General features: G+C 33.2%; 2 protein-coding genes across 6 annotated transcripts in view; one reads left to right on the forward strand and one right to left on the reverse strand.

The window, feature by feature from the left end:
- Positions 1 to 1,133: 1,133 nt before the first annotated feature.
- Positions 1,134 to 21,249, reverse strand: LOC149410482 (NADH dehydrogenase [ubiquinone] 1 alpha subcomplex assembly factor 3). The gene is made up of 6 exons (XM_089648410.1): positions 21,076 to 21,249; positions 19,563 to 19,671; positions 19,206 to 19,264; positions 6,531 to 6,624; positions 5,127 to 5,269; positions 1,134 to 2,292 (listed from the first exon to the last, which is right to left on the reverse strand). Exons 1-6 carry the CDS (start codon positions 21,150 to 21,152, stop codon positions 2,175 to 2,177), a joined length of 600 nt encoding a protein of 199 aa, XP_089504536.1. The 5' UTR covers positions 21,153 to 21,249; the 3' UTR covers positions 1,134 to 2,174.
- A 2-nt stretch (positions 21,250 to 21,251) lies between these two features.
- swm (Zinc finger protein swm) overlaps positions 21,252 to 22,850 on the forward strand; it is a 71,327-nt gene continuing 69,728 nt past the window's right edge. For all 5 annotated transcript variants that reach the window (XM_089648404.1, XM_089648407.1, XM_089648408.1 and 2 more), the window contains exon 1: positions 21,252 to 21,661. In XM_089648404.1, the coding sequence (XP_089504530.1) occupies positions 21,603 to 21,661 (59 nt within the window). In that variant the 5' untranslated portion in view covers positions 21,252 to 21,602. The remainder of the gene's footprint in view (positions 21,662 to 22,850) is intronic.

The raw sequence follows: 22,850 nt of genomic DNA on the forward strand, positions 1-22,850 counted from the left end.
TGTGAACGCTCTTTGCCGCTCGCGCCAAATTCCTTTGATTCGTGCACGAAAAACCGACACTCATCGGCTCGCCGGCGAGCGTTGGCCGCAAACGCGAAATTCACACAAAATGGCCCAGTACACATTCGGCCAACGCGTTGGCCGCACGCGTTGGCCGAATGTGTACTGGGGCCTTTAAATATTGCATTTATTCATGTCTGTGGCCATAGACATTTATAATAGACCATAGACAACATAAAAAAATAGTAATATTCAATATTGCCCTTAAAAAGTACAAGTTTGTTTTTTTCAAATTTCGGTCCAGATTTAATTTATTTGTAAAGTTTACGATTTAAAAAAATATATACATACTATAAAATCTAAAAAATATGGGGTAAAGGGTGAAATATAGGTGGATTCATTGGCATTAAACCATAGTAAGCAGTTAATATTTTTCAATATTAACATTTTGAGGTATAATTTTTGGAACGAGCGTGGCTAAATCCAAACCGCCCGGAAATCTGTATCGCTCGAGTGGATAAATGTCTCCTGGTTCAACAACATGGCTCCCTAAGTATCTGAGGCAATGACACTTAGAGAAATTGCTGTTCGCTGGAGATAGGTATTTGGGTATGGCTTCAATACGGCATAAAAAAAATGTCTTCGCCACACCACAAAACTGCCAAGTGAAAAAATGATTTAATTATATATCAAACCCAATATTGCCGTATGGTGACAACGGGCATGTTTTTTATAGCTTATTATATTTTTATTAATTATAAACTTTCTACATAAATTTTCGAAGATTTGAATTCACAGAAAAGTCTTAAATCTATTTTATAAATAAGTGAATTAAAGAAAACAAACTACCTAATATTTGCACTTGTGAGTAACTATATTTGAAATTACATCAATCAATCATATATTTATTAGGTACATATTAAAAAAAATTGTCATTAATTAATTTAAAAATAAAAGTTAATATTAACTTTTAAATTAATTTTATTAAAAAGAAAGGAACTAGAGCCCCGAGGTCCGGGGTTCAATTCCTAGATGTGACCGAATATTTTTCTGTTTCAAATTTTTATTTGAGTGTCACTAAAGCCTGGTACACACGCAAAGCTCACATCAACAGATAATATAAAGCACAATAGCGCTCGCCATACAATCCCATACAGACCCGACACACGTAAAAAGATAACGCGCTATAAGTGTGGTTCTGAACTTCGCTAACCGAATTTATTTTACGTAACCGCTCCCGACGCGATATTTGAAAAGTTATGCGTCCCCCTCTCCGCCGTAAAAAGGAGAGGGGGTCATTTTAATTACGGAGCTACCAACTAAGTTCCGTGTTCCCTTTGACAGCCATGACATAAGCGGCCTAATAATGCATTTCTTATTTATTATGTTAGCTCATATCGTCATGTGTGCTAGTAAATTTAGAAACATAAAAGACGTGCTCAAGCTGTCAGTAAGTAAAGTTGTCACTTTGACAGATGAAATTATGTTCCTCGGCCGCTCTCGAATTCAACTGACCCCCTCTCCTACCATAGGAAGAAATATTTGATAGCGTCGTGTGTCGGTAGAAAAGATGATGCGCTGTACATTAACTTTTGATGTGAGCTTTGCGTGTGTACCACGCTTTATATTGTGTTAAAAATGTACGAACCATTAGCAAAGTTCACCACCAGTTACTTTACAGGCTCCTGCACCTAGCGGTCAGAGGTAAAACTAGGGCTAACAGATAAAACAGATGTTTTGCCTTATCAATTGGCTTTCTTTGACAGTGTTTGTTTACAATTAGCTTGTCAATGTGTTTTACTTGGTTAGATTATAAAAAGCCTCGCCGACTGGATTCCTTCTTCTTCTCTCCTATAAAATAGTAACAAGCAGTCATTATGGTCTACAGACCATTAGTAAAAGTGTTTTGTCCGGGTCGGGAATAATTTAACTCTTTGTAACATTAAATAAAGTGAAATGCAGTTTTATGCAGTAAAAACAAAAAAAAATCTTCTGTTATTGAAGACTTCATCAAGCCCAAACAGATCTTAACATATTGTCTTCAATGATAAAGTTTTTAGTCAAATAAAAAAGCCTGAAAGAATTCATTCCGAAAGGAGAAAATAAAGTAATAAATGTATCTGCTACAGTGATTATTTTTTTATTAATTTAAACAGGGTGAGTAAGAAGATTGTCTACGTAAGCACGTCACCGGCTTCGTTATATGGATATTTGTATGTCTCGTTGGATCTCGAAACGTCGGCTGGCGTAAATTGCAAAGTCTTTGGTGGGATGAGACAGCCTGCTACACTCCTGAAATAAATATTATACACTGATTATCAACTCGATCTAATCGCCTGAAATATCTATACAAATTGAAAATATCTCCCGAGTAGAAATAAATGCCGCCGACGATTTAACGGAATTAAACCCTCACCTTCCGATGTCCAGTCAGGTGCTCTGGACCGCTGAGCTACGTCGGCTTATTTCCAATACGCCAAATAATTCAATATGTACTAGTACTTCAATCAACAATTACTGCTTATTATATTTTTTCACCTGTAAACAACCAACTTTATTTTTGTAGGAAAGGCTTTGCTAGTGCTAAATTTCCCACTAGATGGCGTCGAGACATTATATCTACATTTGTTGGTGGTTCAATTCCTGTCGGCGGCATTTATAAGAAACATTAGTTTATCATTAAAAAAATTGTAACTTGATCTACGTGGCTTTTGCATATGTGATCCATAGATGACTATCCCCATACACGAAAGTCGCATATGTGATCCACTAATCATGAACTTTAAAATCTTACTACATATTTATTATTTAAGGCAAGGGGGGTGTATGTCCCCCATTCTATTTAATGTATACATGGACGAGTTGTCAAGTCGCCTGGACATCAGAGCGGGCTGTTGTGTTAACAGTATATGTATAAATCATATAAGCTACGCGGACGACATGATCCTCCTAGCTCCGTCGATCAAGGGATAAAGATTACTGCTTAACACTTATGAAGAATATGGAAAACAGCATAATATGATGCACAGCCCGAAGAAGATGGAATTGATTGCGTTCCACCACGGAAAAAGTCAAGATACAAGTAAGATGCTCCCCGTATACCTTAACGAGGCAAAAATAAATACATGTTCGAACGTGAAATACTTGGGGCACATTATTAATCAAGACCTATCGGACGATCGCGATATCGAACGACAAAGCATAGTGTCTAATATGATTGCCCGCAGATTTTGCAAATGCAGCAATACTGTTAAAAAAATACTGTTCAACGCATTCTGTACTGGCCTGTATACGTGTGAGACATGGTGTCATTACCGAACTTGCTCGATGGAACGACTCCGAATTCAATATAATGACGCCTGTAGAATCATATTTGGATACTGAAGATACAGTAGCGCATCGACAATGTTCACAGAACTAGGACTGAATGGATTTGCCGGCCTGATGAGACACCGGGTCACTGGAGCCAGGATGCGGCTATTGGCCTCCGCCAACACGTTGGTGACCGCAGCCTACCAGCACCAAGCGCCACTCCTGAGTGAGCGCTGGGCCCAAGCGCACTCACACCCTGCATAGTTGTCCTTATTTGTTAATTTATTATATCTATTTTACAAATATAAAAAAAAAAAAATGTATATTTATATGGGACGTGTGGGATTGCACTAACCTCCCCACATTCTGGAATTATTATTTATTTTAATTACTGTCCAACAGATTAATTATCCATTTACACTATAAGATTTGTCATCATGTGGGAAGACACCATTCCTCTGGTCATGCTAGGCTGTGCTAGAACAGCTGTTCTACAATGTGGTATCTTTAACAAGTCATGATGACGACCACGGTCAACGTTTTCAGGCATGTATAAGCCATAATATTCCAAGAGGAATGCTTTATCAAATTGCACATAGCACTACATTAAAACATAAGGATGATTTTCACAGAATTTAAACAATTCATCATACTTTGAAGTTGTTATTATCTATGAAACAACCGACCCATGATGAAATATCAACAGAACTTGAATATAACTTTCACAGATCTGAATTTTAACTTTCCCCGGAGCTGCATATCCGAGTTCCCGGATATGCAGCCCTTATTAGATCCAGGGTGGCAGGAATGAGGGAAAGGATAAGAAGCTCTGGAAATATCCTCACTATGGAAGCCCGCCTCACTCCATCCTCCAGCATTGACGCACACTGGAGAAAAATACTAGCTCCTAATATAGTCACGGCTCCCTAAAGGCTTCAACTTTCTATTATTTTATCATTTTATTCTATTTTATTCTCAATTTATTCTGTTTTCTTTTCTTTGGTTTTCTGTTCTATCTTTTTGTTTTTGATTATATATTTTATTGTATCTCTATATGGAATGTGTGGGACTGCACTAACCTCCCCACATACCGGAATAAACACATTATTATTATTATTTGAAATTTGATGAATTATACAAATTCTGTGAAACCTGTTGAGAAGTAAGAGTTTCATAGATGCACGCACAGAGGGCAGTGCATAGAGCTTCTGTAGAAGTGCGCAAGATGGAGCCAGTGGCCAGTAGTCGCCAGGGCCAGTGGGTAGGCTCCTAGAGAAACTTACTGTTTCAGATTCCAATTAGCCAGCTTCTAGTTAGGTCGACTATCGAGTCACTTGTATAAGGTGATACGAGTATTAATAAATCCCTGATTAATCTAAAAGAACCATTTATTTATTCACTATTAACTCCTTCCACGACGAGTTGGAGACCTGTTTGTACGAACACAACACATCCCATCCTATGCAAGATTTGCATAACGTCTAGTTTCTGGGCTACATCTATTTCTTGCCTCAAGTAAGTCCATATGGTGCATGAACCTCGGATAAGTTCCATGAGTCCACATATGAGACCATTATAAGGTTCTGTAGGTCTCAAACACAGGTAAACATAGGGTGCCAAAAGTTATGACCGTGCAGTTGCCCCGGTGGAGGCGGACCAGAAAGAGGTGGATAGACCGTGGACTGGAAGGACGGAGGACTGGAGGCGAATGGCGAAAGACCGCAGCCTGAGAAGAAAATCAAATCCCACCCCGGGATGTTGCGCAGTGATGATGAAATGGTAGGGACTACTATTAAGTCATAAGTTGTATTTACCTTCCCTCCGATATGAGGAAGTTGTACGTGGAGCAGGCGAACTCTGTGGTCAGCATCTCGCAATTTATCCCCATTTCGAAACCAAACATCTTCACCTTATTGGAGAATTCCTTCACGTCTTGGTTGTCGCCTAAGCCAATAACCTGAAATTTTAAATGTCATTTTATTGCTAAAAGCAAACCTGCATGGAACTGGTGTTACTGATACCTTTAGTCACTTAACCCTGGGCCGGCAAGAAACTTCAATAAATAAAAAGATTTTTTCGTTGAAGTCAACACATAGATAACCATACTTGATAGAGTGATATTTTTAAGGAAAGAGTAATTAGGCACCGAGGAGACAACAACTGGCCACTGATGAGTCCAAATTTTCCTATGGGGCTACTTAAAAAGTAAAGTTTTCAACCCATTACGACCCAGCTTGAATGTTCTAAAGCAAAAAATCACAGAGGAAATCAATGCAATTCCAAGAGCAGTGCCCCAGCAAGTGATTGAAATGTATAGTTTCAGGTTAAAATGAGTGTAAAGAAGTGGATGATGCTCATTTACAAATGATTGTTTTTCAAAAATGAAAACTGCTCTGTAATTTAACAATAATTAAAACGAGTTTGAAACCATTACGGTGTTTTATTTTTAATTATCAAAAACGAAAAACATTCTGAAACGTCCTTTACTTGACCAAACTGAATATGTAATTATCTGTACTTCAGAAGTCAAAGGTGGGTTGTCAAGTTTTTGGTGAAAATGAGTTATGTATGAGACTTTTTAGTTTTTTCAGTATCTATACAGAGGTATAAATACGGTTGTCCTACAACAATGTGAAACTAAGTTAGGTCAACATAAAAGGTCTGGTATCCCTACAATGTTCAACGGAAAATTTTTACTATTTCCTCTCTCCTGAACAATTTAAAAAATGTGACAACTGATCTTTGACTTCTGAGGTACAGTTATTTTTTTGATCAAAAGTTGTAGCTAATATCCAGTAAGGATAAGTGCTACTTAATTTATTTGCATTTCAAATTCTACATTACAGGTCTATAAAGAAATCCTATTCTAGGAGACAACTTTGGAAATTATTTGCGAGTTAATAACTATTTAAAAAAAAAAATGACTCTACCTATATTTGTAGATAATTAGATAATAATTTCACTGTAGGAGACTACCTCATTGTACTTTATCCTGGCAGAAAAATTTAACACTAACGAGTTTAAACATCTGACGGTCCGGTAAGGAAAGAGTACGCCGCTCCAGACCCTGCGCAGAAAGGTAAAGTAAGGCAACTGTTTGCAGCGCCGTCCATTTTACGGGCTAAAAGGCTTAAACGTGTTAGCGATAATTTCTTTGCCAGGTTAAAATACAATTCTATATGTATGTGGTACAAAATGAATACATAGATTAAACTTACTAAAATGTCTATTTTGGGTACCAGTATTTTAAAGAGGGCTAATGACTCTTTGGTTATATCTGCGGGACCACTGATATTCCATGAAAGAACAGACCTAAAAAAAAAAACATTTTATTCAAATATTATTTACATTAGTTGTTAATGCTCGGGTCACACAACCTTATACTCTCAATGCTGTTTTTGGGAGTGGCCTATACAGATTATATGTTGAAGTCTCACACGGAAGCTATAATCTTCCTCTCCCCTCCCCTAGTATGTTCTAGGGGGGAAGTGGGAGAGCATGGAATTTAATTTCATTTTACAGGATTTGTCACCTTGACAGGAGAGAGCCGAATGATCACAGCAGCTCCCCAATTCGTCTGACCCCACAATGCTAGTTATCTTTGAGAGTTGTTGTACATTCAAGTAATAGTTGTTCAATAAATAATAAGAGTACAAGATAGGTACTTAAGGTACTATGAAAGTAGTAGCGGAACAATATTTAATAACATTGTTGATGTTAGTCAAATAAATATGAAATGTTTATTTAGCAAACATTTAAAATGCCAGATTGGGTACTATACAGAACATCGCTTAACATTAGTATAGGAATAAACAAGTACGGTTTGTTGTAATCAACAAACATTTACTACGCCCAATTGGGTGTTTTATGTGAATGTAAGAAAAAAGAAATTTTGTGGACAAATAACAAATTATTATAAGCAATAATTAGTCGCGTGAAATATCCATACAAATTGAAAATATCTCCCGTGTAAAAATAAATGCCGCCGACAGGAATTGAACTTGCACCTTCTGATGTCCGGGCAGGTGCTCTGGACCACTGAGCTACGTCGGCTTATTTCCAACACGCCAAATAATTCAATATGTAGTAGTACTTCAATCAACAATTACTGCTTATTATATTTTTTCAACCGGAAAAAAACCAACTTATTTTGTAGGAAAGGCTTTGTTGCTGGTTCAATTCCCGTCGACGGCATTTATTTTTACACGGGAGATATTTTCAATTTGCATGGAAATTTCAGGTGACTAATTATTGCTTATAATAATTTGTTATCCTTTGTGCTATGCATAAAAAACCATGTCTTATAAACATTAGTTTATCATTAAAAAAATAATAGTTACAAATATTCTAATGTATTGTTTTTTAGTTTGGTCACCGAGTGGTGGCGGTAAACATTGATTGAACTATAATTATCACCTAGTCTATCTGTGTAGCCTCTGAATGGGCGAATTTTCGAAATAATTATTAGCAGACTTTGGAACATTATAGAGAGCAGTCTGTCTTATCTTACGTATGGGTACACGCAAAGTAATAAGGTTCGTTAAATCCATGGCGTCTAATCTGCCATTCGCTATTTTGAAAAGACAAACTAAATTAGTCATTGTGCGCCTTGATGATAAGTCGGTCAAGTTTAGTAAGTCCATTAAAAAGGTGTAATTTTATATAATTGATACATGCAGGATAATCTAATAGTCCAATCTCAATTTAATTTCATAAAATAAGGGCGGCACGTAGCGCCGTCTTGTTGAAAGTAAATGTCGTCCAAATCAATCCCATCCAATTCCGGCCATAAAAAATCATTAATCATCTCTCGATAGCGCAATCCATTCACCGTAACTGTTGCTCCAGCCTCATTTTCGAAAAAGTAAGGTCCAATGACTACACCGGACCATCAACCGCACCAAACAGTCACACGTTGAGGATAGAGAGGCTTTCCAACAATAACTCTTGGGTTTTCCGAGCCCCAGGTGCGACAATTTTGCTTGTTGACGAAGCCACTGAGGTGGAAATGGGCCTCATCACTCAAGATGATTTGCATTTGATTCACTCAAGTGAATTTTAATAATTGCAATGCGTTGTTGAAGCGTGTATCGTTCCATTTTTATTAATGGCGTAATTTCTACTCGTCAAATGTCAAAAAATGACAGCTTCAAAAGTATCATCTACCGAAATATTCAAAATAACACTTCTTATTGGAAAACCCTGTAGATGAATAGATAGAAACGATTAGATAACTTAGAAGCCTTAGAAATAAATAAATCCCTTAATAATAGTAATGAATCCATTATCAATAAACAAAAAATATCATCTAACAGTCCCATCATAGACATATTCCCTATCACCGTCTGTTCTGTCTCCTCTCCACTCTTAACCAAGCACGCCTCCACCCCCACTTTAACACTCTGCCACACGTACCACACGGTGAGAGTTTTCTATGCGGCGAAGTGTATGTATGGCAGAACCTAATGTTTTGTAATCTCAAGTTAGTATATTTTGCCCTGAGGATGGAACAGTTGTTAAGAAACCGGTCGGCATATACAAAAAAAAAAATATATAGTGATTCAAACAAAGCAACATTTTTCAATTTATTCATAATGGATAACCACAAAGTTATAGCTAAATTCAAAAGTATAACAAATAAATATTTTAAATCCTAAGATTTTTCTATATTACAGAGAACAGTAAATAATAAATAATAAAAAATGTATTTTATACATTTTATAAAAAACAATTTTATATTAATGACTACATTTTACGTGTTGCAATAACCAGTGAAGTTTCGACATAAAATTCATGTTACATACAGAAAAAATCATAAAAACACCTTAATGATAGATATCTTATGCTACATATATATGGGTCATTCCGCCGTTACGTTCAAATTTGCCTGTTTCCGCGGATTTTTTTTTTTTTGCCTTTTTACTAAATATTTTTATAGAAATGGGTTCCCGTACCTATCAGATGTATAAAAGTGAAAAGGGCACCTTTGTGCGACACTTGGATTCGAAGAAAATTGATGGAAGGTAATGAAGGTGTGGATGGTAATGAAAAACTGTTGGATGGTAATTTAAAAATTTGGATGGTAATGAAGTTTGGTAATGAAATATTAATAGATGGTAGTGAACATGTTTAAGGTTCTTAAAATGTCTGTGAATAATGAAATTTGAATAGAAATTGAATAATAAAATAGATTTCAAATCATGCTAAGTATCATTTGACGTGGTGAGCGGATTAGGAAAAAGAAGAAAAACCTATTATTTATTGTTATTAAGTTTAATTTGTAGAACTCCATTTTAATTTTTATTTTTTATATATTCAATAATATTGTTATTGGGTTTATAAAAACAGTTTATTTTTAAACAAGTTCTGCTGTGTAATTATTATTACGCGTGACAGCTGTTTCGCCCTCTGAAGGCATTATCAAACTGTGGGTAGCCCACTTACAGACGATACATTTATATTATTTCTAGGTAGGTATTTTAATTTCAATTACTGATTTCTTAATTGATTTTTGAGTAAAATATTAGAAATTATTAATGGTTATTACCCCAGCAAAGTTTCCCCAATTAGTGTAATGTTTAAATTTGACTGAATGTCTTAATGTTAGTTATTCCCAAACGATGACTCATAGGGTTATTTTAATAGCATAATTAAGTACTTCATAGTGTACTCATATTTGCCCTAGGTTTGAAGATATCTAGTAGGGGTGAACGAATTATATTTGTTTGTTCATTAATTAGAATAGCTTTCGGATTATTAGAGTTTTTGTTAATTTCTAACTGTTCTAAAAGATTCAGTTTACGGCCTTTATTTTGAACGTGTAACGGAGTTGGTTTATTATTATCATTAAGTGAGTGATTTTCATCTAGGAGATGTTTGGCAAATTGAGATTGCATTTTATTATTATTTTTAAAAGATCTAATATGTTCTTTGAACCTAGTGTTAAAGGACCGGCCCGTTTGTCCAACATAAACAGCGTTGCATTCGTCACACTGGAGTTTATAAATGCCACTATTTTGTAATTTGAGTACCTTACTTTTTGAGTTTTTAAGAGATGATCCTAAGTTATTATTTGTGCGGAAGGCAATATCTAAGCCACACTTTTTGAGGACTTTGGCAATTTTATTAGATGTCTGTCCGATGAATTCTAAACACCCGAATTTATTATTCGTCTTATTATTAGTCGCTGGGTAAATTAATTTAAGGTTATTTTTGTGTTTGTTATTATTAATTATTTTTTCAATGTCTCTACCCTTGAAGCCATTATTTTTAGCAATAGTTAGGATTGTATTTTTTTCCTTCTCGTATGCTTTCTTGTCGAGTGGGATGTTATTAAGCCTATGTACCATTGAGTGGTAGGCAGATAATTTATGTGACCATGGGTGTAAAGATTTATAATTAATGGTCGTATCTGTAAACGTAGGCTTACGGAAAATTTCAAACGTATGTTTATTATTTTCTCTACCGATTGTTAGGTCTAAAAAATTGATTTTATTATTACACTCTCTTTCAACCGTAAAGCAGATTTTACGGTTGATGGAGTTAGCAAATGTGACAAAAAGATCTAATTGTCTGTTGGTACCTTTCCAACAGACCAAAATGTCGTCAACATAACGAACATAGTAAATGATGTGTTTGTTAAAGATTGAATTTAAAATTTGTTTTTCAATGTAATCCATAAATATTTCTGCAAGAAGTGGACTGAGGGGCGATCCCATTGGTAATCCGTCGTTTTGTTGATAGAATTTATCGTTAAACTCAAAGTAGTTAGTTTCCACACAAATTTTAAATAGATCGAATAATTCTTTTTTAGTAACTGGGTTTATATTAGATTCGTCTAAAATATCTTCAATGATTTTAAGGCATTCTTGAATAGGGATATTGCTAAAGAGACTGACCACGTCTAAAGATATGAACTGGCAATTGTGCGGTAGATTTATGTTTTTTATTTTGTTTACAAGTTCGAGAGAATTTTTAACGCTATGTTTTGGGTAGAATTTAGTATGTTGTTTGAAAAGAAAGTTAAGTTTTTTGGCGAGTATTGTCGTTGGGGCGTTTATAAAAGAAACAACGGGACGTATGGGGATATTATCCTTGTGAATTTTAGGTTGTCCGTATAATGCAGGAGCCCTTGGATTCATCACCATTGCACTTTTTCTAGCGTATTTATTTGGGAATATTGATTGGCAATTATTTATTAGGTTGCGCACGTTTATTGAAATTTTGTCCGTTGGGTCCTTTTTTAAGATTTCGAAGTCTTCTGGCTTTAGGAATGCTTCTACTTTATTTAAGTAATCAATTTTGTTTAATATAACGACGGAATTCCCCTTATCCGCTTTAGTAATTGTGAGGTCGCTATTTTTAATTTTGGCTTTAATATCATTTAAAATTTCCGTTTCTTTTATATTGAATTTATTTTTATTTTTACTGGTTGATTTCAGAGTTTTTCTCAAGATATCCGCTGTTATTTGTTTAGGTAAGCCGTTATTTTTTATTTTAGACAGAGAAATTTCTGTGTCGATTGCCAAACATTCAATTTGTTTTTTAGTGATATCTGAATTTATTTTATATTTAAAGCCTTTATCTAGTAAATTTATTTCATCTTCTTCAAACGTTTCACCTGATAGGTTAATAGTTTTTGTATAAAACTCCGTATTTGTATTACTTTGATATTCGTTGACTTTTACATTTTTATTTTTAGATTCGACAAGTTTTTTAAGTTTATTTTCCTGAGTTTTGAATTTATCATATATAATTCCGCCGATGTGTTCACGAGTATCGTAATCCAGGGTATCAAATTCCCATGGATGCAGTTTAAAAGTTAATTCCGAATGCAATACCTTGATGTAGTGAAGTATTGTGTCCCTTTTCCGACAACATTCCTTAGTCTCCTCTTTCAGCCATATCCTCTACACAGCAGAACTTGTTTAAAAATAAACTGTTTTTATAAACCCAATAACAATATTATTGAATATATAAAAAATAAAAATTAAAATGGAGTTCTACAAATTAAACTTAATAACAATAAATAAATTGAAGGTTGCTGATATAGCTACCCAAGTGATTTTTTACAGACGATTAAAATTAAAACATAGGAAAATAGTGCAAAACCTTTGGTTTAACCAAGAGTGTTTGAAGTTAAACGTGATCCCCAAGTACGTGCATATTTCTACCAAAAGCAAATCCTCGGCAGCCATAAAAACTGTGCATCGAGCGCAGAGGATATGGCTGAAAGAGGAGACTAAGGAATGTTGTCGGAAAAGGGACACAATACTTCACTACATCAAGGTATTGCATTCGGAATTAACTTTTAAACTGCATCCATGGGAATTTGATACCCTGGATTACGATACTCGTGAACACATCGGCGGAATTATATATGATAAATTCAAAACTCAGGAAAATAAACTTAAAAAACTTGTCGAATCTAAAAATAAAAATGTAAAAGTCAACGAATATCAAAGTAATACAAATACGGAGTTTTATACAAAAACTATTAACCTATCAGGTGAAACGTTTGAAGAAGATGAAATAAATTTACTAGATAAAGGCTTTAAATATAAAATAAATTCAGATATCACTAAAAAACAAATTGAATGTTTGGCAATCGACACAGAAATTTCTCTGTCTAAAATAAAAAATAACGGCTTACCTAAACAAATAACAGCGGATATCTTGAGAAAAACTCTGAAATCAACCAGTAAAAATAAAAATAAATTCAATATAAAAGAAACGGAAATTTTAAATGATATTAAAGCCAAAATTAAAAATAGCGACCTCACAATTACTAAAGCGGATAAGGGGAATTCCGTCGTTATATTAAACAAAATTGATTACTTAAATAAAGTAGAAGCATTCCTAAAGCCAGAAGACTTCGAAATCTTAAAAAAGGACCCAACGGACAAAATTTCAATAAACGTGCGCAACCTAATAAATAATTGCCAATCAATATTCCCAAATAAATACGCTAGAAAAAGTGCAATGGTGATGAATCCAAGGGCTCCTGCATTATACGGACAACCTAAAATTCACAAGGATAATATCCCCATACGTCCCGTTGTTTCTTTTATAAACGCCCCAACGACAATACTCGCCAAAAAACTTAACTTTCTTTTCAAACAACATACTAAATTCTACCCAAAACATAGCGTTAAAAATTCTCTCGAACTTGTAAACAAAATAAAAAACATAAATCTACCGCACAATTGCCAGTTCATATCTTTAGACGTGGTCAGTCTCTTTAGCAATATCCCTATTCAAGAATGCCTTAAAATCATTGAAGATATTTTAGACGAATCTAATATAAACCCAGTTACTAAAAAAGAATTATTCGATCTATTTAAAATTTGTGTGGAAACTAACTACTTTGAGTTTAACGATAAATTCTATCAACAAAACGACGGATTACCAATGGGATCGCCCCTCAGTCCACTTCTTGCAGAAATATTTATGGATTACATTGAAAAACAAATTTTAAATTCAATCTTTAACAAACACATCATTTACTATGTTCGTTATGTTGACGACATTTTGGTCTGTTGGAAAGGTACCAACAGACAATTAGATCTTTTTGTCACATTTGCTAACTCCATCAACCGTAAAATCTGCTTTACGGTTGAAAGAGAGTGTAATAATAAAATCAATTTTTTAGACCTAACAATCGGTAGAGAAAATAATAAACATACGTTTGAAATTTTCCGTAAGCCTACGTTTACAGATACGACCATTAATTATAAATCTTTACACCCATGGTCACATAAATTATCTGCCTACCACTCAATGGTACATAGGCTTAATAACATCCCACTCGACAAGAAAGCATACGAGAAGGAAAAAAATACAATCCTAACTATTGCTAAAAATAATGGCTTCAAGGGTAGAGACATTGAAAAAATAATTAATAATAACAAACACAAAAATAACCTTAAATTAATTTACCCAGCGACTAATAATAAGACGAATAATAAATTCGGGTGTTTAGAATTCATCGGACAGACATCTAATAAAATTGCCAAAGTCCTCAAAAAGTGTGGCTTAGATATTGCCTTCCGCACAAATAATAACTTAGGATCATCTCTTAAAAACTCAAAAAGTAAGGTACTCAAATTACAAAATAGTGGCATTTATAAACTCCAGTGTGACGAATGCAACGCTGTTTATGTTGGACAAACGGGCCGGTCCTTTAACACTAGGTTCAAAGAACATATTAGATCTTTTAAAAATAATAATAAAATGCAATCTCAATTTGCCAAACATCTCCTAGATGAAAATCACTCACTTAATGATAATAATAAACCAACTCCGTTACACGTTCAAAATAAAGGCCGTAAACTGAATCTTTTAGAACAGTTAGAAATTAACAAAAACTCTAATAATCCGAAAGCTATTCTAATTAATGAACAAACAAATATAATTCGTTCACCCCTACTAGATATCTTCAAACCTAGGGCAAATATGAGTACACTATGAAGTACTTAATTATGCTATTAAAATAACCCTATGAGTCATCGTTTGGGAATAACTAACATTAAGACATTCAGTCAAATTTAAACATTACACTAATTGGGGAAACTTTGCTGGGGTAATAACCATTAATAATTTCTAATATTTTACTCAAAAATCAATTAAGAAATCAGTAATTGAAATTAAAATACCTACCTAGAAATAATATAAATGTATCGTCTGTAAGTGGGCTACCCACAGTTTGATAATGCCTTCAGAGGGCGAAACAGCTGTCACGCGTAATAATAATTACACAGCAGAACTTGTTTAAAAATAAACTGTTTTTATAAACCCAATAACAATATTATTGAATATATAAAAAAAAAAAAAAAAAAAAAAAAAAAAAAAAAAAAAAAAAAAAACCTATTATAGTGAAAAACTAAATGCTTTATTCAGACTTTTGAACATTGGAGACAAGAAATACATTTTTTCATACGTAATCAGTTCTGCTTACTTATGCTTTTGCAATATCTGTATGAATTGTTAAAAAATAATGGAAAAAAATATCAAAATACAAATTAAGAAAAGGCAGCTGGAACATCAAACCCAACACAACTAAAATTTTCCTATTATACTACTTACCCAGAAATTATAAAGAATAGTCAAATTCTTTATAATTACGTTTTATAAGTAGGTTTGTACACAAGAAATACAAAATTTTCACATTCCTAAGCAAACATTGTAATATTTGAAAAATAGAAATAATAAAAATAATAATTAAAAATAAGAAAAAATCAGAAGTCAATTGAAATGCAGTTTAAAATAAAATCAGAGATACTTAAAACAAACACAACATATGTAACTAATAAGTACAAGATAAAGGTCTTACATCTAAATAGGAACATAATATTTAAGGAACTTGAGATCATTCTTGTGAAAGTTTTTGCTGGAAAACTATTTCAAATCAAAGTTCGGCAAATTTTTGAAAGTGAATTGTCCTTTTTCATTCTCAGCTTTAATGAGAAGATCAACGTTACAGTGAAGTTTGCATTGGCAAGTGTCTCGTTCTTTTTTGGGGAAAACAGTCCAGTAGGGTCTATATTTACAAAAAGTCGAATAGCTGATTTTTTGTTGTTCTTTGCAGAATTTGTCGTGGAGGTTTTTGAAGTTATCTGTAATATATCTTTTCTGTTTTTTTAAACCTTTGCGTTTCACAAATTCTTTTTTTCCGGGAGCTACCCGGCTATTTACATCTTCTTCAAAAAAATCTTGTATCTTCCGTTTTATTTCATTTGTTTTGTTATTCTTGTTTTCAGCTAAAGTCTTTCTGATTTGAAAGGGAACTTTACTGAGTACTTTATATTTCTTTAGCTTGTTCTTGTCTCTCAGTATTTCATTCGCAAACTGTCTTTTCTCTGTTTTTTTTTAAAGCCTTGTATTTTTCATTTAATCCTCGAGACAGCGATTCACTGAACAACAATTTCTTTTTTACATCTTCGACTTTATTCATTGGGATGTATTTAACTATGTCGTTTACTTTTTTCTCTACTGTATCTTCGATTGGTCTATTTACGTTTTGTAGCTGCAACGCCTTCAATTTCTTTTGTTCGTTTCTTTTCTCGTTCCTGAGTTTGCTTATCTGGTCCTGTAACGTCTTAATGATTTTCAATGATCTATACCTCAATTTTCTAACATTCGTTAGACCACGCACATTTTTTTTAATGATTTATTGTTCATTCTCGACTGCGAGAGGGTCAGGATCTAGAGTATTTTGCACATTATTGGGTACTTCCTTGACATTTTCATGAATTGGAGGCATATTTTCTACTGTAATCGTTTCTATTTTACGCTGCTCCTCTTTTTTCTTCCAATAATTTACAGAGTTCTTTCGCCATCTTCGTCTTTGCTCTCTCTGGGCTCTTTCACTCATATCTTCAATGCTGCAAATCTTTTTTTGCGCTTTTCGCATTAAGTATCTTTTTTTTTTCTTTCGCTTTCTGAAGACTGTACAGTTCCGGATTGTTTTTAATCTCAGCATATTTTTGTTGCTTACGCAGCCTGTCCTTGGATAACTTTTCTTCTTTTTTCAGTTTTTTATTTAACTTTGCCATTGTGGATTATGGTGTTTAGCCTGTAACAAATAATAAATAAAAATTATCATAAGTATCGGATCAAGTGAGAAGTTGAATAACAAATATGGATAATTTCAATTTCGTTACTTTTACAGGAGAGCCCAAAAATTGTTACACTACTTTTATATCTTTGTTTAATATTTTTTTTCCTAAATGATTTAAAATCTAACAGTAATGATATGGTTTTTTAATCAAGAAATTTGCGTTGGACTCTTAATAATGCCCTTTATATAGATTTTTGTTCAAATCTGGATTTGTTTAGAAACTTGAAATTTTGTAAAAATTCATCTGTTTTAATAGACAACTGAAGTAATGAAGATAAGTAATGAAAATAATTGTGACTGTAGGGGAATAGTTAAACCATTTGTTTAATATATTATTCGTTTACATTTGAATAATTATAATTATATCATTGAATAAAAAAATCGATTTTCAAATAAAAATTCGCAGGGTAAATTTTAACAGATTGTTTTTCCATATCAGTAAATAGATAAAACGAAAATATGTATTTCACCAAAACTGAAATTGTCCGACGCTAGAACGCAAGAAACTGCTTTTATTGATAATATTAACTTTTATGAACCCCCAAACTTGGTCCCAGATGCACGTAAAAATAACCCTTACAAATTTATCATTACCCTCCACACCTCTAAATTACCATCCAGCAAAAAATTTTACGATACGGAAGGTAATGAGACGGAGGGTAATGAGGTTTTGACAATCTTTCCTTAATAACTCGCTTAATAATGACATTACAAATCTTTATGTTTCAATAAAAAATAGTCCGACTAATTATAGTTTATGGGTTCATGATTCGAATTTTTAAAACATGTACTTACTTTAAAAAATGCTGGAAGGTAATGATGCCTGGTCGGTGACAAAGTCGTTTTCGAGCACGGAGATCGCAGATATTTCTTTATTCAGCGACGCACGTCCTCCCCCGTCCAGATATAGCGGTACACTGATTAGTAACGGAGGCGCGGGGTGGGGTACAGCTGACGAACAGTGACAAACACGGTCACAATTTTAATTACCGCTTTGGCGGAAGACGACAGCGATTTTTTCTGGACAAAAACAAAATATCAATTCTTTCTATGATACAGTAACTTTAAAAATAAATTAAACACCAATAAATATGCAAAATTAGTTGTACATTCAGGTCGATTAATGAATGTAGTGATTTTACTAGTGTAAAATGTTCTTATTTATTGATCAATTTACCGGTCCCTCATTTACACGGGGAAGGTAATGAGATTTTAGCATGTTTTTTGTATACCATAAAGTTATTAAGTAACAAATGCCTAATCCGGTAAATACTACTTTTTCCTTTTTTGAATAACTACATTTTCCAATAAAACTTTCTTGAAAAACATTATTTTTCATATGACTTTTTTGCAAGAACATGCGATTTGAACGAAACGGCGGAATGACCCATATACGCGAGTCGAACTGCCGAACAACCGAACTGGATCTCAACTTATGAGAGAGGAACGAAGCAACCACAAATGTCGCTAAATGCAGCTTGCAGTTGCTTCGTTCCTTTCCCGTAATTCGTGGCTCGGTTCGCAAATGTATATGTACCATTCTACACCCTAATGAGAACACCTTAATGAAAATAACTGAGATATCTTGGATATCTTACACACCTTAATGAAAATAACTGAGATATCTTAGACATTTTACACACCTTAATGAAAATAACTGAGATATCTGAGATATATTATACACCTTAGTGAAAATAACTGAGATATCGTATACAACTTAATGAAAATAACTAAGATACCTTAGATATCTTTTACACCTTAATGAAAATAACTGAGATATCTTAGAAATTTTACACACCTTAATGAAAATAACTGAGATATCTAAGATAATATATTATACACCTTAGTGAAAATAACTGAGATATTGTATACAACTTAATGAAAATAACTAAGATACCTTAGATATCTTTTACACCTTAATGAAAATAACTGAGATATTTTATACACCTTAATGAAAATAACTGAGATATCTAAGATATATTATACACCTTAGTGAAAATAACTGAGATATCGTATACAACTTAATGAAAATAACTAAGATACCTTAGATATCTTTTGCACCTTAATGAAAATAACTGAGATATCTTACACACCTTAGTGAAAATAACTAAGATACCTTAGATATTTTATACACCTTAATGAAAATAACTTAGATATCTTACACACACAGCAGGGGGAGAGGGTACGAAATGAATAATTTGATTTAATTTTCTCCAATATGCATTAGTAGTTGTTGGAGCACTGTATAATAATATAAAAAATAGCGAGTACATACCTGTGAAATATAACTAAAGGTCCTATAATGGTAACCTTGTTACTTAATCGGAAGCCTGTCTGGAAAAATAAATATTATTATTTAGATAATTTATAATTTAATTATTAAATACGGTGTACTCCAGGCAACACTTAGAGAGTCATTAATTTAGATTCAATTAAACAACTATGTCCAAGGTCCAGTTAGTAAAATAAATTCTTCATTTTATGGTGTTTGCCAACCAAGAGTTTAAAAAGACAAACTAGTCTATGGGTCCATGTCATCTACGAGTTGAATTTTAATAGCAGTGTGAATAAAACCGGGAAGGGTGATTTTTTAACGGGCGATACTGAGAAAATATAAAAAATTAATACATACATTTCCATAGCTATCGATGTATAAAGCTTTGTCTAATTCTTTATTCAAAATTGTCAATGTGGTTTTTCCATCACCCTCATAAGAGCTGCCCAATCTCACCGGGTAGGTACTGCAATAAAAGTTTCACGATTTAGAAAAAAAAAATAAAGAAAGAAACATTGCCAGGTTACAAACCTCGATTTATTATTTTATATTAATTACTCCCAATATCATCATATCCATAGGCAGAAAATGTTTCTTATGCAGTGATGGAGGACCTATGTGAAATTGAAACCAACACTTTGGACCACTCAATCAAGTAACCACAGTCTTGACCATATTCAATGCTGGCAATGAAAGGTTTAAGGTATTTGGTATTAATTATCATACAATAAATACATTTGTACCATGCAATTTTGTTTACTTTATTACAAGCCAACATTAAAGACAGCAGCCATGAGCGCTAAGCAGGATACGAGAATAGGACAGTTACAATTATTATTAAAATACATTCCTCATATCCTATTATTGATGAATAAAACAGTTGCAATGATAAATGTATATTTAGAGTGCGATCGTCTTCAGACAATTTGACATTTTAAATCTTACAATTTTTTTAATGTTATATAATATCTTATTAAATAGTTGAGAAAGGTGGAATAAAGATGGCTCATTATTATTGTCTCGCAACGTTAAAATCGTACTTTTTGATGGGCAATGACATTCCAATTTATATAGACATGCTGTAGAAATCTCAAAGTGGCAAGAAAAAAGCATGTCAATTATAGTGATTTCGATTTATAGTTTTAGTACTAAACTATCACGTTGCGTAAGGTTGTGTGCCACTTCTAAGTAAATTGCCTTTAAAAAGTGTTGCAAACACTAGTAAAAACCAAGGGATAACATTTATTTTGTAAATATGCGCAAATAACTTAGAATTATCCATTATTATAAATACTACAATTTTTTGCTGCTCGAAAATTTTATGCGTCATTAGAGAAAATATAAAGCCGACAAGAGTTACAGGTCTGAGCGCGCAACTGCCAAATTACAAAGTAACTGCTATCGCTAAGTACTTCAATGTTCAAAATAGTCTAATTATATGCTTGCGGTAAAACAATATACACATCGGCAGTAACAACAAACGCCACCATTTGCAAACCGTCATTACTCTATTATGGCACGCCATTGACTTGATCACTTGACACCTCAAAATCCATCAGGCCTGTACTCTAGTCGGCCACGGGATACATTCGACGCAACTTTTGAATATGAAAACGCCGCCCGGTCCTATCATTTGTTTCGTTCATACACATATTTTTTATGACTATCTTTGTCATATATGAACAAGGTTTGAATTGAGAATTTACTGGAAACAAGTGTTTCTTACTTGCCACATTTTATCTTAATTTTGTGAAATAATAACAAGTCTATGTGTATTGTAACGTTATTGTTGGTGGAGTTTTATTTCATCTTTCGTTGAAACAAAACAATTGGGAGATTTAATAATTAAACATTTTTTTATAGTGCTTACCTTGGAAAGATACGTTTGACATTATGACTAAATGAATTGCTTAGTAACTTATGACAAGTATTGGCTAATAAACGCATTATACAGTATATTATAATTAATTATTCTGGAAAGAAATGACAAATTTCAACTTCAGAGGTTATGTCACATACAAATCGATCTGTCAAAGACGTATACACCAACGCTCAACTAATTAATACAAGTATGACGGCGGTTTGTAAGGTTACGAACATATTACGAATGTGCCTGTGCCCGTGGTTGGTCTGTTGGATGAAGAAGCCATTAAAAAAAGAAGAGGAAGAATATTTATGAGTTTTGGAATTGTTTGGAACGTTCGCATGATATAGAAGGCATTGCAATCGCATGGCAGTGTAACTCAAAAACTCAACGTTGTGATCATTCGCGAAGTGCGTAAAATTTTTCTGACTTTTATACGAATTGTTCTAAAGGAATTAAACAACGTTTATGTGATTCCTAGCAGTGCTAGAAACCTTACTTCACTTGTGCTACAGAGTTTACCAGTTATCAACATGTTAATAGAAAATCCAGACGCTTTTAAGACTTGGCTGACTTCCATTCTAGAACCACTGTATGTAGGCCATATTTCTTTCCGTACTATCACCAAATGCTGTAGACGACGGGAAGCTCGATTTTCAAATCGCTGTGTGTAACACTAGCGACCCTTGCGACGCGGACTAGAACTAATATAAAAATTCATAGTAAAGCTTATTCTCTACTGAAATCTCGCTTCCTTTCTTTTTGTAGTTCTGTTCTACTCCGTAATCTGTCATTGCTGAATATTGACCTCCCGAATGTATCGAGTCGTAGATTGCTTCCTTAATTTATCTATAGTATTTCCTATCACATTTGCATTTTGCTGAGCATATGCTTCCAAAAATACATTTAATGCGCCTTGTGCTGAAATTCAATAGCTTTATCGCTTTAAGTTTCCAATAAACTAAAATCAATGCAATATAATCCTCATCTGGATTTTTTTTCATATATTATCTTTCATAATTTATGTAAAACCAAATTAAGAATTAAAATGTACCGAAGCCAATGAATGATATGATTTAACTTATCTGTCCATCAAAATTATATTATATTTCAGGCTATTCATACTAAAAAAAACTATTTGACTAAAAATTCTATGTCCTGTCAAAGTTCGTAAAAAAATGTTTCACAATACGCAGTTTTCATTTTATTGCCCCTTAAAACCAAAAGTTTAAGATTATCAGACAGATCCAATCAATTAAAACGCGATTCTATCACACGAATCAGTCAATTTATCATAAAAATTGGTTTAATCTATATTTCGATAACATAACCTAAAAATCCCTTACTGAGTACAATATTCTTGCACGCCATTCTTTATCTAAATTATTTGTAACATTATTAGATACGCAGCTACTAAATTAAAAATTGTGATTTCAAATTTAGAAGGGGGGGTTTCTAAACAAATTTATTTCAAAAGATAATATCAAATCTACCAACCAATGCCGTTAACATTACTCTTATCTCTCTAAAATAAACATGTAACATTTTAATGGTTGAAAAAAACATTGTAATCTTGTTTTATATGAATTAATTTTTTCGTTTATTTAAATTAGAAGTGTTACATTGCTGTGCATGATTTACTCCTTAAAGTGATAAATTATTTCATTAAATCATGATTGTGGATCGCTGGTTAGAGACGATCAAGTAAGATTTGTTTAACCTTAAAATCTATTAATTTCAAGTAATTTTGGAAATCATAAAATTATTTTATTAAAATTTAT

Source organism: Hesperophylax consimilis, chromosome 27 (assembly GCF_061612785.1).
Source record: "Hesperophylax consimilis isolate HC1 chromosome 27, BYU_Hcon_1.0, whole genome shotgun sequence".
Classification (NCBI taxonomy): Eukaryota; Metazoa; Arthropoda; class Insecta; order Trichoptera; family Limnephilidae; genus Hesperophylax; species Hesperophylax consimilis.

Excerpts from the sequence above, each read along its gene's own strand:
- LOC149410482 (XM_089648410.1), bottom strand. The coding sequence starts at position 21,152 with ATGCGTTTATTAGCCAATACTTGTCATAAGTTACTAAGCAATTCATTT. Across the intron at positions 19,265-19,562 it reads ACATCGATAGCTATGGAAAT|ACAGGCTTCCGATTAAGTAA; the intron begins GTATGTATTAAT and ends TTATTTTTCCAG. Across the intron at positions 6,625-19,205 it reads CCTTTAGTTATATTTCACAG|GTCTGTTCTTTCATGGAATA; the intron begins GTATGTACTCGC and ends TTTTTTTTTTAG.